This window comes from Hippocampus zosterae, chromosome 13 (assembly GCF_025434085.1).
Source record: "Hippocampus zosterae strain Florida chromosome 13, ASM2543408v3, whole genome shotgun sequence".
Lineage (NCBI taxonomy): Eukaryota > Metazoa > Chordata > Actinopteri > Syngnathiformes > Syngnathidae > Hippocampus > Hippocampus zosterae.
The window spans coordinates 9,927,745-9,944,594 of record NC_067463.1 but is presented as its reverse complement, the minus strand read 5'-3'; the positions used below and the strand labels follow the sequence as shown (position 1 = coordinate 9,944,594).

At 42.2% G+C, this 16,850-nt stretch overlaps 1 protein-coding gene and 1 long non-coding RNA gene across 2 annotated transcripts; one reads left to right on the top strand and one right to left on the bottom strand.

Annotated features, from left to right (window-relative positions):
- Positions 1-613: 613 nt before the first annotated feature.
- Positions 614-8,577, bottom strand: LOC127613228 (uncharacterized). The gene is made up of 2 exons (XR_007966107.1): positions 8,130-8,577; positions 614-820 (listed from the first exon to the last, which is right to left on the bottom strand). It is a non-coding gene; the product is annotated as an uncharacterized LOC127613228 (long non-coding RNA).
- A 1,763-nt stretch (positions 8,578-10,340) lies between these two features.
- Positions 10,341-16,469, top strand: LOC127613216 (transcription factor Sox-10-like). Its single transcript, XM_052084159.1, has 4 exons — positions 10,341-10,534; positions 10,805-11,413; positions 11,712-11,983; positions 14,442-16,469. The coding sequence occupies exons 2-4, from the start codon at positions 10,977-10,979 to the stop codon at positions 15,227-15,229; spliced, it is 1,497 nt and encodes a 498-aa protein (XP_051940119.1). The 5' UTR covers positions 10,341-10,534; positions 10,805-10,976; the 3' UTR covers positions 15,230-16,469.
- The last annotated feature ends 381 nt before the right edge of the window (positions 16,470-16,850 follow it).

Sequence of the window (16,850 nt, the reverse complement as noted above, 5' to 3'; positions counted from 1 at the left end):
GTTGTAATTCCAACATCCGTTTTATTAACCCGGGCTCTTCAGTGGGACATAGAAAGATTCGGTGGGGATGGCTTCCGTTGCTGACTTCAGTGAAACCAAACGGTGCGGGGAAAAAAGCAGCCCCTGAGGCTAGATCCGCCTCACTGCAAGATGATGGCTTCTGCGTCACTGGAAGAACGTAACCATGGATGCCGCCGTAACCGTGCATGCCGCCATCTTGTGTTCATGCTCGTGATGGAGGAAAAAAAAGTGTACCAAAAAACGCGTGTGTGTATAGAATATATATATATATATATATAGATTTTGCTGCCCTTGTATAACATATAATACTGTTAAAGTGCTTCCTTGCCTTAAATTTCATGAAAGTGAAACTATATTATCCTTCAATTCCATGATTTCCTTGGGACAATTTTGTCTTTTAAATATAGTGCATAGTACCTTTTCTGCTCCCATGGGTCATTTAAAAATTGCCAAAAGGAGCCTAGCTTGAAAATATCACTACATATAAACTATTTGAACTGACAAAGTAGAAAAGTGCATGCTAAACATTTTGCTAATACTTACATATAATAAAGTGCAAATTAACGGCCAAAGCACATACAAACGCTTATGGTAAAGTGGTTCCTTGAGAACATTTTTATTGAAAGGGTTGAAAAATAATCACCGCACATGGCTGACTATTAAGCTGGCATGTGTGGCCGTAGGGCGCAAACATCATAAAGTTGCTGTCAATGGTGCCATTGTGAGTGTGCGTCGTTGTCCTGCCACCATCATCATCATCACCACCATCACATTCTGCTTTTCACCATCACTCTTGCATCTAAGTCACAGTAAAAAAAAAAAAAAGACAACCATATCTCTATTTTTCACCGTGTTGATCTGTGTTGAATCTTTTCATTTACAACTTGCTGTCAAGAAATGAAATGAAATGATAGTTTGAAAAAAAGGACTGCATTTGATCTTACTATTTAATTGTATTTACAGTAACTGGTCATATTAATGTATTCTGGATGTTTAGTAAATCTTTTTAGTCATGATAAGTTGGTCTGTTAGACACCACAAATCAGTCAACCGAGACATGACAACATTGTTGCTTACGTATCATTGCACAATGGTTGACAAGCTTGGGAAATTTGATCAGATAACAATCCGGATGGTATTTTCCATCTTTGGGCTGGAGGACACAACATCAATGATTTTCCAAAAAGAATTGGAAATGTGTATTCGTCAGGCTACAGTACACTTGTCCACGTTGCTTCAGGCCATCTCAGATGAGCTGGGCCCCCGAGAAGCCGTTTTTCTTGGTGTTGTTTATTTCTCCGGTTACTCCAGTTTTTTCCTGTTGCCATTCACGTAACACAGTGGCCCGTGGCTTACTGTGACTATTAGCTTTATGTCCAAATAAACAGGCACCGATTTCACGCCATTTATAGTTGTAAGAAAAATGAGACGAGATCATTTCCATATTTGTAATTTTTGTGGAATTTTTGTGACAATGTGCCATGGGATATTTAAAATGGCTGCCTTGAATCAGTTAAGTATGGGTGGTTGGGGGGTTGTGGGACTTTTTATAAACCACTTCTATGGCAATCTGCACACGTCACTACATTGAGGAATCAGCATCTAAGGTGAACATGATGACTTTTATTTCATGCTCCAGATAATGTATGCAGCACTGTTACATGCTCCTCTCATATTGTGCTTTTGTATGGTATTATGATTGATTATTGATCATGACATGTTAGTGCTTGTATTCAGAAGTGGAAGAAGTCATGTCAGACCTCTTTGAAAGCCATGGACCACCTGCATGGGCTTTCACTGCAATTAACAAAAAAAAATAATTGACGCTTTTTCAAGTTTTGATATTTGAATGCCAATTTAAAATGGAACAAAGGCACGATACATTGATTTTCATCCCCCGCTCTCCTCTCCCAAACCCCGAAAAGATTTCTAAATGTCCCTCATCCGCTTGCTGTTCTGTTCCCCTGTCAGAATGAAGTTAGTAGCAAATAGATGCGGGCGTTTCCAAACAATAGTCCATTCATGATGCCTTTGCAATGCAATGATGATCCCGCTCTGGCCTGCACCAGCCTCCACAGCTGCACTGGAATGTAATCCAACAAGTTCTATGCTGCCACCCCCCACCCCCCCACCCCCCCAAAACCCAACATCCAGCCCTCCCTCCGGCTGCCTCCTCCATCTCTACCACGGTCACCACATCACCACTGCTAACACCATTGCAACCCAAGCCCCCCACCCCGCCTCCCCCCCACAAAAAGAGGCAAGAAACTAGAAGGAGGGAGCTGAGGGGGGGGGGGGGAGCACAAAGAGAGGATTCATGGTGGGTCACATACACTAGCAGGAAAAAAGAGCGGCACCCATTTAGGACTGGTGCAGCTGCACTAATTCATTGGGTGAAACTGAGAGGAGGCAAAAAAGGAGGGGCAGAGGTCAGAAAGCAGAATCATTTTTTATTCGTCCCACTGCCTCATCCACAAACACCTGCATCCCTTACTTCCTTCGAGGGTAAAAAAAAAAAAACAAGCAAGATGCCAGGCCTATTTCTTATCCACGTGTCACCATCTCATGACCCGTTCCCAATGTGACCGTTGTGTGTGTGTTTTTTTCCCAGCACTTTACAGCCTACACATCCAGATGACATAAAGCCCTCCAGCCACACAGTCACGGCAACCCCACTGTGTCATCTTCAACCATACAAGCTCAAAAATCTTTCAAAAATCTCATTATGCGCTCCTAACGAGGTGTACAGGAATCTCTGGAACTGGTTGTCCAAATACTTCAATCACATGTTTTGTTTTTTCTTTTTCTCAGTGATACTTGCAGTTTGGAATTCCCCCTGTGCAGACTGACTTCTTCTGGTTCCACACCAGCCCTAAGAGGGGTTTTTGGTTTTATTTGTTTGGGTTTTTTTTTTTTTGCGATTAGTCTACAGCCTCTCCTCTTTGACATTCTGGAAAATGTCTGCACCAGAGTCACAACAGCGGACCAGCACTTATCTGCCTGTGTCTTTTTCACAGAACTCAATGAATTGGTGTACAGAATTTGCTGCTTTTTCACGCATTTTTAACAGTATGCAGACAAGCCTGAATTTAGTCTTCCGTGCCTTTAGTGTTGTACAATATTGCAGCACTGAGATCCACTGGAGGCATAATTAAGTGGAAAAAGGCGGAAAAGGTCCCCTAACTAAGCTCCAGTTGTAACCAAGCAACCGAACAGAGAAAATACATTTTTGTGAGTGTTGTTATATTTTCTTTATGCCTTGCTGCTGGGCGTATGTCAAAGTAGCAGCCCTTTGAAGATTGATTCCTGTCTGACAGTTTGGATGCCCATTTCGGTGGTTAACCCTTTCATGCAACCTGATAACATGATAAGCTGTCAACTGTGGTAACCACTGCCCCTGAAAGACAATGGTTAAAACTCTTGATGTCTGTCGGTTTTACAATATAATATATATTGTTGTTTTTTTTTCTCTTTCTCCTTTCTTCTTTCTACATACATTCTTGCTGCTGGAGGCTGTAAATTTCCCCAGTGTGGGACGAATAAAGGATATCTTATCTTATCTTATCTTATCTTATCTTATCTTATCTTATGGAATATAATATGTACAGTATCTATAACGGGATTTTTCATCGATTGGGGTGAGTCTGTATTGCATCATCAATTCTTTGAATGTCGTTTGTCTCTACGCCAAGTGGTACCGCATCCTCCATTTTGCATCTGTTGCTTCCAGATATGATTCAATGACCATCAAGCCCACATATTCAACAGAATTCATGACAATGATTTCATCAACACATCAATTATTATGCCTAACCCTGCTTCCGAGAGTTTCATACAAGTCAAGCCAAACTACATTCAGAGTGCTGGAAAATCTGTATCATTTCAGACTCTTTTGTCACTATTTGGAACAAATGCCAGCATTCTTTTCCTTGCAGTGGCACGAGAAGCAGGAATGCCTCTCCGCCAATTAACATCGATTTAATGCAGACTGTGACCCGGCATGTGAATATTTGACTTCTATCTACATCTCTTGTTTGCTGTCGACAATTGTACGTTTTTCTTTTTTTTTTTTTTTTACTCCAGCCTTTGCTCTCCATCCAACGTCACACATTTTAAGAATTCCCCTCTGACTGTAGAAGAGGGTGTTTTTGTTTTCTGTATGCAATGCGAGCAACTTGGTCTAAATGTCAGTGAACATTAACATAATTTAACTCCCGATATAGAGATAATTCCTCAATAACTTTTTCACAAGATGGCTACTACACGATAATTTTTTAATGTATTAGTAAATAATGCAAGAGAAGAGAATAGAACATGCATGTAAATATCGTGGGTGAGCCCATCTGCCTCAAAGTCAAGAGCTTCTATGTTCGAGGTTAAGTGGTGCTGAGCTGCATGGGCCTGGGCAGGTTCAACATCTCAAATTTTTAGATTTGAATTCCGAGTGTCATGATTGGGTATAAAAGCCACACCACAGAAATGCTCATGTGTTCACAATCAATGATCGGGTAAGATCTACCACTTTGTGAAGAATTCTGTCAGTAAATAGTCCGACAGCTTAAAAACAACATTGCTCAACGTAAATTTGCAAGGAATTTTGAGATTTCATCTTCCGCAGCAGTGATTCCTAACCAGTGTGCCATGAGAATTTATCAGGTAGGCCGCAGAAAATTATACTATGTCAATGTAGCCACATAACAGGCCAAACAAACAAATGCTCTTCCACTCAATGACAGAAGATACATAATTAACCTATTTATACATTTCTTCTGAACTCTTTAGCTTAGTCATGTGTCATGAATTATTTTTTTCAATGTGAAACATGAGTCTTGAGTCAGTAAAGCTTTGGAAACACAGATCTATTGCCCATAATGTCATCAACATATTCAGAGAATCTGGATAAATCTGGCTAAATGAAACCAACATTGAATGCCCATGACCTTGGATCCCTCAGGCAGGACTGCATTAAAAACCATCCTGCCACCTGGGCTTAGGAACACTGAAGAAAATCATTGTCAGTCAACACAGTTCATTGCTACATCGACAAATGCAAGTGAAAACTCTTACTATGCAAAGCGAAAGCCATATATAAACAACACCCACAAACACCACCGGCTTCTCCGGTCGAGAGCTCATCTGAGATGGACTGATGCAAAGTGCAAAAGTATGCTTTGGTTTAACGAGACCACATTTGAAATGATTTTTGGAAATAGGGATGTGGTGTCCTTTGTGCCAAGGAGGAAAATGACTGTCTGGGCTGTTTTCAGTACAAAGTTCAAAAGACAGCACTTGTGACTGATCTTTATTTATTTATTTATTTATTAGGGACGTCCTTGCTTAAACACGTGTTAAAACACTGACAGCAGTCCAGGCCTGCCTCACATTGAAAATGTGTGGCTGCTTTGTGATACTCTTCTTATTGTTGTTTTTTGGTATAATCTACTCTGTAATTTCCACCACTACTATCTATATTGTTACTGGAAAGAAATGAATTGACCCACTGTGGGCATAAGAAAAATCAACGGAATTCTGTTCTATTTTAGTCTCAAAAATAGATTCCTGGATTCAAACCTTATCTTATCTGCACTGAAATTTGTGAAGTTCTCTACAGGCCCATACGCCGCGCTTTGCAAAATTAGTGCAAATCAGTTCAAAAACAAATTCTGTCCTAGTTATGTGTCGTTTTGTTTGACATGGTATCTTAGTGTGCTTTGTATTTGTTGCATGTCTAATATTTAGGCAATGCATATCGCTACCTAAGGAAGGACAACCCTATGATACAGTAGTGGTCTACACAACTGCAAGCCACAATAATAAACAAACTGAATCCCTGACTGAGTCAATCAAAACTAAACCTTGGTAGCTATTTACCAGACGCATTTTGGATCCAGATCTTGAAGCGAATAGTGTTAGAATGTAAAGATGCACTCAACGTTGTGACCAAAAAGTTTCGAACGATTTGATGTGCACCTGAGGAGTGACCATTTCACCTCCCCACAGATCATGAGACCTTGTCATCCCATCCTCTCCCCACTGTTCCCACTTACCCTCCCCCCCACCCCTCCCATCCCAGGCCAGGAAGAACTGTGTCTCAGACTCTCGTGACACTGTGGTTGGTGTGTGCGCAGATATGGAGAGGCCCATTACTGCAGTCACATGGCAGGTTAGCACAGGCACTGGTCTACCATGTGAGCTTTATTTTCCAGTTTTTTTTTTTTACTTACAGCCACAACCACCAACCCCCTAGGCTCTGACCAACAGGCTCACACAGGAAATGTCACAAAATGCATGTGGATGCTTTTTTTAAAGCTATACTTTCGATAGTAAAGATCGTTTTAAGGGTTGATTTGCATTATATGTCACTTGAGTTAAGCTGTGTTGAGCTAAGTATGTTGAATGTAAGTTTGGCAATTGTATGATATGTTTTTTTACACAGACATGAAGTAAAATGAGATTACGTGTTGTTGTTGTTTTTGTTTTGGTCAGGCTAAGGTGAATTTAGTTTATTTGGGCTGAGCAAAGACATGTTGCATTATGTCGCATTATGTTATGTTTAAGTAAACCGTGATGAGCAAAGATATATTACTTCGATAAATTGAACTAAGGTGATGTGAGTTAGATTTTGTTAGACACAAAAAACTGCGTTGATGAGTCAGTTTACAGTATGTCACTGTACGCTATTTTAGGGTTACTTTTCCTCATGTGTTGAATTAGTTACATTGTTTGACATGACCTTAGATTTTGTTTAACTAAAATTAGTTGTATCAAGTTTGGGTTGAGTTGGTTTGAAGTAGCCTAAATGTAACGTATATTTGACAAACAAAAAAACAACAACGATTTTGTCTTCATACTAAAACGGACGACTCAATTTAGAGAATTTGATTAATTGGACCTAAAGGCCACGGTCATATAATAAGCCATTCTTAAAGTATGTAGCTGATCTGCAGTATATCAAACGGGCAGTGGTGTGTTTTCCAAATAGATTTATCCGTGATATGGATGAATGAAGAAGGCCTGTGTTGCAGCTTGAACATGAGAACAACCTGCAGGAGAGGAAAAACAAACCACAAGACATTTTATCAACGTCATCTTGCGTGCATAACAATTTGCTTCTTTTAATGCCATCAAGCAATTTAAATGAAAGGAACTAGAATACTTCAGGCCAATTTAAAAAATGCCGCAGGCCATGGCTATACATGAAGTGTTATAGAAACTGTTCGTGTGCGTGTGCGCGCGCGCGTGTGTGTGTGTGTGTGTGTGTGTTGTCTCCATTAACAGGAACGCTATATACACTCATTAAAATTAAAAGTTCTTGTAAGAGCGCGGGGTGGTGGGGTTTATTCATTCAATGTTACGAAGCGCGTGATAATTTATTTTGCTTGGAGTTGTTTTTACGAGTTGTTTGCACAATTATTGAAAATATTATATTTATTATACTTATAATACAGTTCGAACATGCGTTTTGATTTTAAAATGTCAATTCCAAATAATGTATTAAAATGTGCATTTTTACGATATTCCTTGCCATAAAGATTAAAAAATGTAACCAAATGGCAATAAATTCATGACGTTTCTACCTTTTTGAATTAAAATACTTGCACTTTTCATTTACATTTATTTCACAACTTCATAACTTCACTTCGAAAAAAAAATCATCCGTCAGATTTAATAATTTCCGTATATTTAAATATATTCTATTTATGTGTATGTAACGAGTACACTTTAATGATAAATGCATTTGACTAAGCACGGATGCATAAACCAAGTGTATTGAAGTAGTCTTCTAATTTCTAAATCTAATTTAATCAGAAGCGAAAAGTGAAAGGTATTACAGTGCAACAATAAAAATTCATAACGAATGGTTCGATAGAAGCCCCCCACCCCACCCCCACCCCAATAAATGACTTCCACTTGCGTTGACGAGCGTAATTACAGCGCGCGCAGACCCACAGTTCGCTCCCTGGGGGTCGTGCACATCCAAGTGCATTAAGTCAACTTCTGTGCGCAAAACCGCAGCTTCCTCCCTTGTGCGCGGCGCCAACCTGAAGAGCAAACACTTTTGACACGCACTCACACGCGCGCAAAAACGAAAAGAATACAAAACTCACTTCCAGGCCTGGTCCGATGAGTTGATCAGTGGGGTGCAGGCATCGTGGAGGTACCCCCAACCCACTCCATCTTTTTTTCCCTCCTCCCTCATCTTCACCACCAAGCAACTTCACCCCCCGCATCCTCATCACCATAAATCCAGAAACTTGCAAATATATATAAATATATTATATGTGTGTCGCACGCGGAGAGCAGGCAGGCAGAGGCATCCCTTCTGCTGAAGAGGAATTTCTCTGTGTGCGCGACTAGTGTCAATGCTCGGACATAAGGGGAGAAAGGACGCACACATCGTTCTCTGTTATCATTTTTTCCCCTCCTTTCCTCTCTTCATGTTTGCAGCACAAAACTTCTTTTTGTTCCCCATTTTTTCATTTACGAGGGTTAATGGATAGAGGCTTGGGCGTTTGATCACATGGCTACAATTCACCTGAGATGTAGACAAAGAGAGCAAAGAGAGACGAGCGAGAGCCATGACAGACACAAGGGTCATTGTTGCGCTCCCAGTGCGGGGCAACCGTGCGTGAGTGTGCTTGAGTGTGTGTGTGTGTGTGCGTGCGTGCGTGCGTCTGTGTGTGTGTAAGTGTGTGTGTGTGTGTGTGTGTGCGTGCGCGTCCTTCCCAGAGCAGGCCACGCTTATCTGAGCAAATCGCGGCCTTCCAGCATGCACAGATCCTCCACGTCACGCCAGGCAAGATGCACAGCATCAGTCTCGCTCTGCGTGCAGGAAGAGGAACGTTCGCATTAAGTAAGAAAAAAAATCCCCCCCCCCCCCCCGGTTGACAAACACATGAATGTGGGCCTGTTCTTTCTTTTCAATGGTCGCTTCTTAACAGCAACTGTCCGTTTAAACAACCAACGAGTCTGTTTTAGGATGAACAACTGAGTCAATAGTTTGTTTTTTATTCAGCACTTTGGCCTGCAAGTTCAACAGATATTAAAGGGAAATTCAAATGAATTAGAAGTTCATTTTAATCAGTCGTTAGAATGTTTTAATTATATTATTAAGAAAATGATTAATGCTCATTCGCAAAGGAATGCCAATATGCTAAAAAAGCGCGTGCCTGTGAGTGTGTGTGTGCGCGCGCGTGTATGTATATATATTTAAACAATCTTGTTTTTGGTTTGAAATGTAGTCGCCAAACGTTGGATTAACATCACTGAGACATATTTTGTTTGCATTCATCTGTTAAATAATGCGTTGTTCATTCATTTTGAGACTTTGACTTGCAATGTAATCGATGCCATTTAAATTAATTTTAAAATCAAATTGTAATCATCATTCGTTTGAGAGGTTCTATATTTCAAACCTGGTTTTATGTAGCACCACCACCACTGGGAGGTTCATTGTCGATTCTTCTGGTTCTTTTGAAAGATGTTCTGTCAAACACCCATGATACCGTGTAGTGCCGTGTCGTTATTATAACAGGATTAATATCCAAGGCATGCCTTTCATTTATTTGGAGTGTATATTTGCAGTCCAATTAGCAGTCATTTCTCATATGGCCTATGATCAAACACGATTTCTGATAACGTGCTTTCGTCTCAAATTGTCAATGAAGGGCTTTTTGGACCTGAAATCAGATGCAATAAATATTTGATTAGGGTGACACCACCACTTAATGCATTAATAAAAGTTCAGGATAAGAATCACTGTTTATAGATGGATACATTATGTCCATATTATATGTGTATATCTTGCAAACATTTATTGGAAGCCTTTATAGATTATTCCTCGAAGCAAGATTGTGGGTCGCTACCTTAGTATGGACACTACCACACACCTGTCTCGCTCATTTTTCGTCATTTTCACAAAGATCTTCTAATCCCAAAAGCTATAATTCGACATTTCCTGTATGACACCCAATCAAACCGGAGAACTCCGCCAATTTGGGCTATTTAGATTCCCCTCCCTTTCGGATTTAATGCGGCCGCAAGATGTAATAAGTCAGTGGATGATTGTTTATTTGTTTGATGTAGCATGTCAACACTCGCAACAAAGCTGGCCTTCTCCGTACTCTAAATGGGCTCACTGTGAATACGTTTAAAGCGACTCCCATGTCACATCTCACCTCTTCCCGGTTGGAAACGGTGCAGCGACGTACGTACGAACGGGCCCGGCGTTAACGCCATCCTGCCCTCGTCCAATCGGCTACTGGCAGGGCGGGACGAGAGCCAATGAAAGCGCTGGGTTGAGCTACGGTGGGCGTGGCCGAGTGTGTGTGTTGGAATGCTGCCTCTCTGGGAATGTTTTCCACTTTCAATCCCCCCCACTTTTTTTCTCCCTCTCGCAGTCCTTCTCACAAGGCGCTCTTTAAGCTCCGGTGTCGCCACACAGAGCAGCCATTCATCGGCTCCACGTCCAGCCACACGCACTCCCATGTTGAACCACTGTGCGTCTCTACTGGTATGTTATGTAATTTTTTAACAAAAAATAATATTTTGTAAGTGAATGAAACGTTTAGTTTTACGCGATATTGATTTGCTAGATTTTTGGGGGATTTGGGGTTTGATTGTGATTTGATTAAATGTTTCATATTTGTTCGATTAATTTTGCGACATAAGATGCCATATATGCGGTACACCTGTAATTTTTCAAACGTACTCATCAGAAACAAATGTGATAATTTAATTATGAAAGTTGAGTATAAGTACTCTATGTTATGTTTTCTTGCAGGCGTAGCGGATTTCGGTGCGTAAAAAAAGGATCTGGTCACATTTACGCACCGCTATGGCTTCGTATTAGAGGAGTCCACACGAAGTGGCACCATCGCAAACTCCACATATTCTATTTCAAACTCTTTTAAATCAATTTAAAGTTGTTGTTAAACAAACTAAACAGTTTAAAAATGTCCGGAGAGGAGCACAGCATGTCCGAAGCGGAGCTGAGCCCCGGAGGTTCGGACGACGCTCACTCGCTCTCCCCGAGCCACGCCGGAGCTCCACCCGGTCACGACTCACCTCTGACCGGACCTCCGCCTCAGTTGACTTCGCTCTGTGTGGCGGACGGCTCCGGGGATCACAGGTCCACGGTCAAGTCGGAGGAGGACGACGATCGCTTCCCCATCGGCATCCGCGAGGCGGTCAGCCAGGTTCTGGACGGCTACGACTGGACCCTGGTGCCCATGCCGGTGCGCGTCAACAACGGAAACAAAGCCAAGCCTCACGTCAAGCGGCCCATGAACGCCTTCATGGTGTGGGCCCAGGCGGCCAGGAGGAAGCTGGCCGACCAATACCCCCACCTGCACAACGCGGAGCTCAGCAAGACCCTCGGCAAACTGTGGAGGTTTGTACGAAAAAGAACACCGCGCGCACACAGTCACACTTCATTTCCTGCGCAATTTGCGCCAAAAAGTAGGAAAATGAGGAGCCTAGATTGGTGGACGCGAAAAAGACAAACAGCAACTAAAGCGTGTTGTTTGTTCGAGCGTGTTTAATTTGTGCTTCAACCACGAAGTCATTTGAGCACCCAATTACACGCGCGTCTCCATTTACGCACGGCGCCAACGCGTGCTATTTGCGCATATTTTAACTTCCACATTAACTTTGGAGAGTAAAAACGCTCCTTGTTCTCCTTCCTGCAGGCTGCTCAACGAGAGCGACAAGAGGCCATTCATCGAGGAGGCCGAGAGATTGAGGAAACAGCACAAGAAGGACTACCCGGAGTACAAGTATCAGCCCCGGAGACGCAAGAACGGCAAACTGACGCCCGCTAATGAGTCGGACAGCCCGGGCGAGGGCGAGGCCAGCCACTCCCAGTCTCACTACAAGAGCCTGCATCTGGAGCACAATGGGGGTGCGGGGTCACCTTTGGGCGATCTGCACCACCATCATCATCACCACCACCACCCTGCGAGTAGGTGGCACTCTATACCAGTGGCCAAGGACAAAATGTAGAAGGGGCTGGGGACAGTTTTCACTTCGGGGGGAAAAAAGAGCAAAATCTCATAGCAATAGTAACAGTTGGGCAGCATCAATTATAAAAGAGATGAAAAGGAGAAAAAACATTTGGTTGCACATGATTAAAATATGCCGACCCTACGTAATTTTCTACTCTTTTCCTAAAAAACAAAAACCCAAAACAAAACAAAACCCTCAATTGATGTGTATTCGTTGAACAAATGTGAATTCTGTTAAACCGATGTAGACCGACATGTTGGATTTAAGTAAATCCAATAGAGCCATTTGTTATAATAATACTAATACTAATAATTATCATTATTATCATTTATTTATTTTGTGAAATAGTGGTCACTCACTTCTACTGAACAAGTACGGTGACCCTGAAGGGTTGGAAAGGGCCATTGGTGGACAGATGGTGATTACCAACCAATTGGCACATAAGTGTGTTCTGACTTTGCGGTCCTTACTGTAGGTTTGCTGCAGGAAATTATCCAAAGTGTTTTCTTTTTTTTGTTCAAATGTAACTTTGTCGAACGATCTATGTCCGCAACGTTTCGTGACAGGTAGAAAAATGACATAGTCTTCCAATCGGAACAAGGTAATTATTTAACTTGTGTATCCACGTTTTGTGAGATTTTTTTTTGTATGTTTCTAATATAAAATATGGCTCAATATAGTTTGTTAAATCACCATAACTGAAATGTATAAAGGTAAATAATAATAATAATAACAAACCAAAAAAATCATAATAATGGCTCACCACCAAATAAAAATGTCCCAACAAGTGATGCACAGGTTAATTTATGTATACGTAGCACGGTGCTCCACTGGTTAGCACGTCCGCCTCACATTACAGAGGTCATGGGTTCGATTCCGGGCCCTCCCCTTCCGGTGTGAAATTTGCATGTTCTTCCCATAACTGCGTGGGTTTACTCCCACATTCCACAAACATGCATAGGTTAATTGAACCACTCTAATTTGTCCCAAAGTGAAATTTTGAGTGCGAATGTTTGTCGATGTGTGCCCTGTGATTGACCGGGAACCAGTTCAGGGTGTACCCCCGCCTACGACCCAAAGAGTGCTGCAATAAGCTCCAACACGCCCATTACCCTTATGCGCATTGGTGTCAAACTCCGGCCCTGGAGGGCTGCTGTCCTGTATGTTTTCCCATCTATCCCTGTTGCAACACACCTAATTCAAAAAACAGGATCGATATCAGGCTTGTGCGGAGCTTGTTGATGAGCTGTTTGACACCTAAGCTCTTGAAGACAAGCAACTTGGATTTCTTATTACGTATCTTATGCCAGCTCGTGGAAGAGAATTAATTGTTCAGCCTTCACTGTACATTACTGGCATAAATAGTTAAACAAAGATACAGTAATCCGTGTAGATACTGTAAATCAGGGGTGGGAAAACTACGGCCCGCGGGCCAGATCCGGGCCTTTGGTCTTTTTAATCCGGCCCGCCGAAGATTGGTGCACAATTAAGGTTTGATTGCATTTGTTTTGTTTGGACTTGTAATGACGTGTATTTCAACACCAGGTGGCGCAGTTACTGCAAGTTGCAGAGCACAGGGAGGGAGGGAAAGACGAAGAAAGAGGGAGAGAGTAATGACCAAGGGAAAGTGATATGTATCTGATTAAACGAAGTGGGTAAAAAAGTACAAAAGATTCAGGAGACACCTGGAGTTGGAAAGACTCAAATGTGTCGAGCGTGAAAAACAGGGGGCTCAGTACACATCCTTGAGGAGAACCGGTGCTCAGTGTGATGGTGAGGAGAATGTTACATTATTACTGGCATACAAAGACATTGTGCTATCTTATTTATGTTCTATTTCTAACTTTTGGCCCGGCCCTCCACAATATTTTCTGCTTCTCATTTGGCCCCGCCGGGAAAATAATTGCCCACCCCTGCTGTAAATGATAAAATGTCACAACAATATTGTGCAGTACAGTGTTTCTCAAACATTTTACACCAAATACTACCTAAAAAAATACTACGCTCGTCAAGTACCACCATCATAAAAACATGAAAATGCAGTGGGTTAACATTGTAACCTAATGTTGATTAAATAGAGGAAAATAAAATAACAATTCAATTAAAATAAACGTATTTCACATTAAAGTTTCATGAAGAATTGTAACAAAATAAATATTTGAAAACAACACTGTACTCTATTAAAGAAACGCGCTGTATTGGATTTAAATAAATGTTGAAGCTCTTGCGCTAGATTTAATTCAGTGGTTTTTTCCTTTACCACCAAAGCAAGCCCATGTACCACCAATGGTGTTCCTACCACTTAGAGAATCACTTTTATTATGGGATTTTCCAGCTCATAAGATACTTCATTAAATGATGTACCATATGTATAATCCTGGTTCTGTTAAACTAAGCAAATCTGTCTCTTCCAGGTCAGGGTCACAGCCCTCCGACACCCCCAACCACCCCGAAAACAGATCTCCAGTCAGGCAAACTGTCAGACAGCAAGCGCGAAGGGGCAGCCGGAGGGGCTGGAGGATCAGGGGGGTCCAGGGGACCACTTGGTGTAGGGGGCGAAGGATCCTCTGCTGGTCCTTCATCATCCGGCTCCAAGCCGCACATCGATTTTGGCACAATGGACATCGGCGAGATTAGCAACGAGGTGATGTCCAACATCGAGCCTTTCGACGTGAACGAGTTTGACCAATACTTGCCCCCCAACGGGCATCCCCAAGGCATCGCCGGAGCCCCCGCTGCGGGGACCTCGGCCTCGTCCTATGCCTACGCCCTGGCCGCTGCCAGCGGCCACTCGGCCTGGCTCTCCAAGCAGCAGCAGCAGCCTCAGGGCTCCCCTACGTCCTCTGACCACTCCAAGGCCTCGATCAAAAGTGAGTCTGGGTCTGGGAGCCACTACGCCGAGGCCTCGTCGTCACCCTCTTCAGGCGCGCACGTCACCTACACGCCACTCAGTCTCCCTCACTATGGCTCTGCTTTTCCTTCGCTGGCCTCCAGAGCTCAGTTTGAATACGGAGACCACCAGGCCCCTGGGGCGTATTACACCCACTCCAGTCAAGCCCCCGGGCTGTACTCAGCCTTCTCGTACATGGGCCCTACACAGAGGCCTCTGTACACCACCATAGGCGACCCCTCTAGTGTGGCTCCCTCTCACAGCCCCACACACTGGGAGCAGCCTGTTTACACCACACTCACAAGACCCTGAGGACAGAGTCCGGGATATATGGGAAGCGGGCGAGAGCAACCATGTGCATGTGTTTGCCAATGGGAGTTCGCATGATGTGCGCGTTTGTTTGTATGTCTCCGCCATATTGATGTAATTAGAGGTTTTTACTTTTTTAGCTGATAAAATGCATCCACAGTTGTTCATTGGGGTTCTGCAGCCAAGCGAAACGATACATTTGGAAACAATGTGTGCCATCCTGAATATAAGTGACGATGTACAGCAATTGGAAAGAGGCCAATGGAGTGTTTTATATACACGAATGATAACCCTGGAAAGGATATTGGACTGACATCATCCCATTTATTAACCAAACTAAAGGAGACTCTTGTATTGTTTTTTAAAACCTTTTTTATATTGGTAGTGTCATTGATGTTGATGTACTAGAGTACCGGTAACTTTATTGTGACTGACATGATAATACTGACACAGCGTCACCACTGCTTCTGGAACATGTTTCGTTCAAACTTTGCCCCCAATTAAGGCTTATTTTTGGCAACGGTAACATTTTTTCTTTGGTGATAACTCAGTCTGTCTGTGTGTTTCTTTGTCTTCTATCCTTTACTGCTTATTTGATCTGAAGCATTTATGGGAATAATAGGAAAAAGAGAGGGAAAGAGAGCTTCTATTTCACATTTTCGCTCCATCTTGGACACTTTACCTCAACTCTCATTGTCATTTTGTGCCAATAGCAGAGGACATTTTCCATGCCTGCTCAGTAAGAGAAAATGTTGAACTATCTCACTTTTCTTTCTTTGTAACAATTTGCCGAATCAACTATGATCGCTACCGTTTTGGAACAAGTTGTAGTACAAAGTTCGATCCAGTCTGTTGAGATGATTGGCCAGCTTTGGGTCCTGCTTAAGGATTACTTGGAATCACATGTACAATAGTTCCGCATTTTTTCTACTTTACCGTTGTTCCTATAGAGCGGCCCAAATAGGCTACCGTACTTCCTCTGTGGCGATGTGAATAATATTCAATACCATATGGGCTTTACTTTACACTATGTGATGCTTACTTTCGAATTTTATACTGACCCTCTTACCATGCAGTTTTTTTTCGCTATAAGTATGCCACACCTTTTGCTTCCTCCATATTTTGTATAATTCTGAATCGTTTTGTAAAGTGTTTGCCAAGTATTTTGCTTCCTTACAACAAATAGTGATGTTGAAATATTATTGTTGTCATCTATTAAATCAATTTATTTATAAAAAAACAATTGTGTAATATCAGTTTCTTTACTATTTATGTCAATATAAGTGAAGAACAAACCATTACCATGTTATTTTATGCAACAGTCGCAGTTAGGATCAAGCACATGCTGCTCTTAGCAAGTGAATACGGAGAAAAGCAAATTATAAACCACCGCTGACGTGTGAACTGTAATAATAACACAATCAGCGCCCCAACAGCTTAAGCTGTTTAGTGTGTTTGTATGCACAGTAGGCTAAAATGGACTACTAATTCCTAGCATTTAATCGGCTGGGGAAGGCGTTTTACTGCAAAAAGACAAAGAGAGCCATTGAGCGAGCAAGAGGGATCGAAAGTGAGAGAAGGGGAGGGTGTTAAGAGGCAGGGAGCAGGCCAATTTCAACCTTTC

Excerpts from the sequence above, each read along its gene's own strand:
- LOC127613216 (XM_052084159.1), top strand. The coding sequence starts at position 10,977 with ATGTCCGGAGAGGAGCACAGCATGTCCGAAGCGGAGCTGAGCCCCGGA. Across the intron at positions 11,414-11,711 it reads ACCCTCGGCAAACTGTGGAG|GCTGCTCAACGAGAGCGACA; the intron begins GTTTGTACGAAA and ends TCCTTCCTGCAG. Across the intron at positions 11,984-14,441 it reads TCACCACCACCACCCTGCGA|GTCAGGGTCACAGCCCTCCG; the intron begins GTAGGTGGCACT and ends TGTCTCTTCCAG.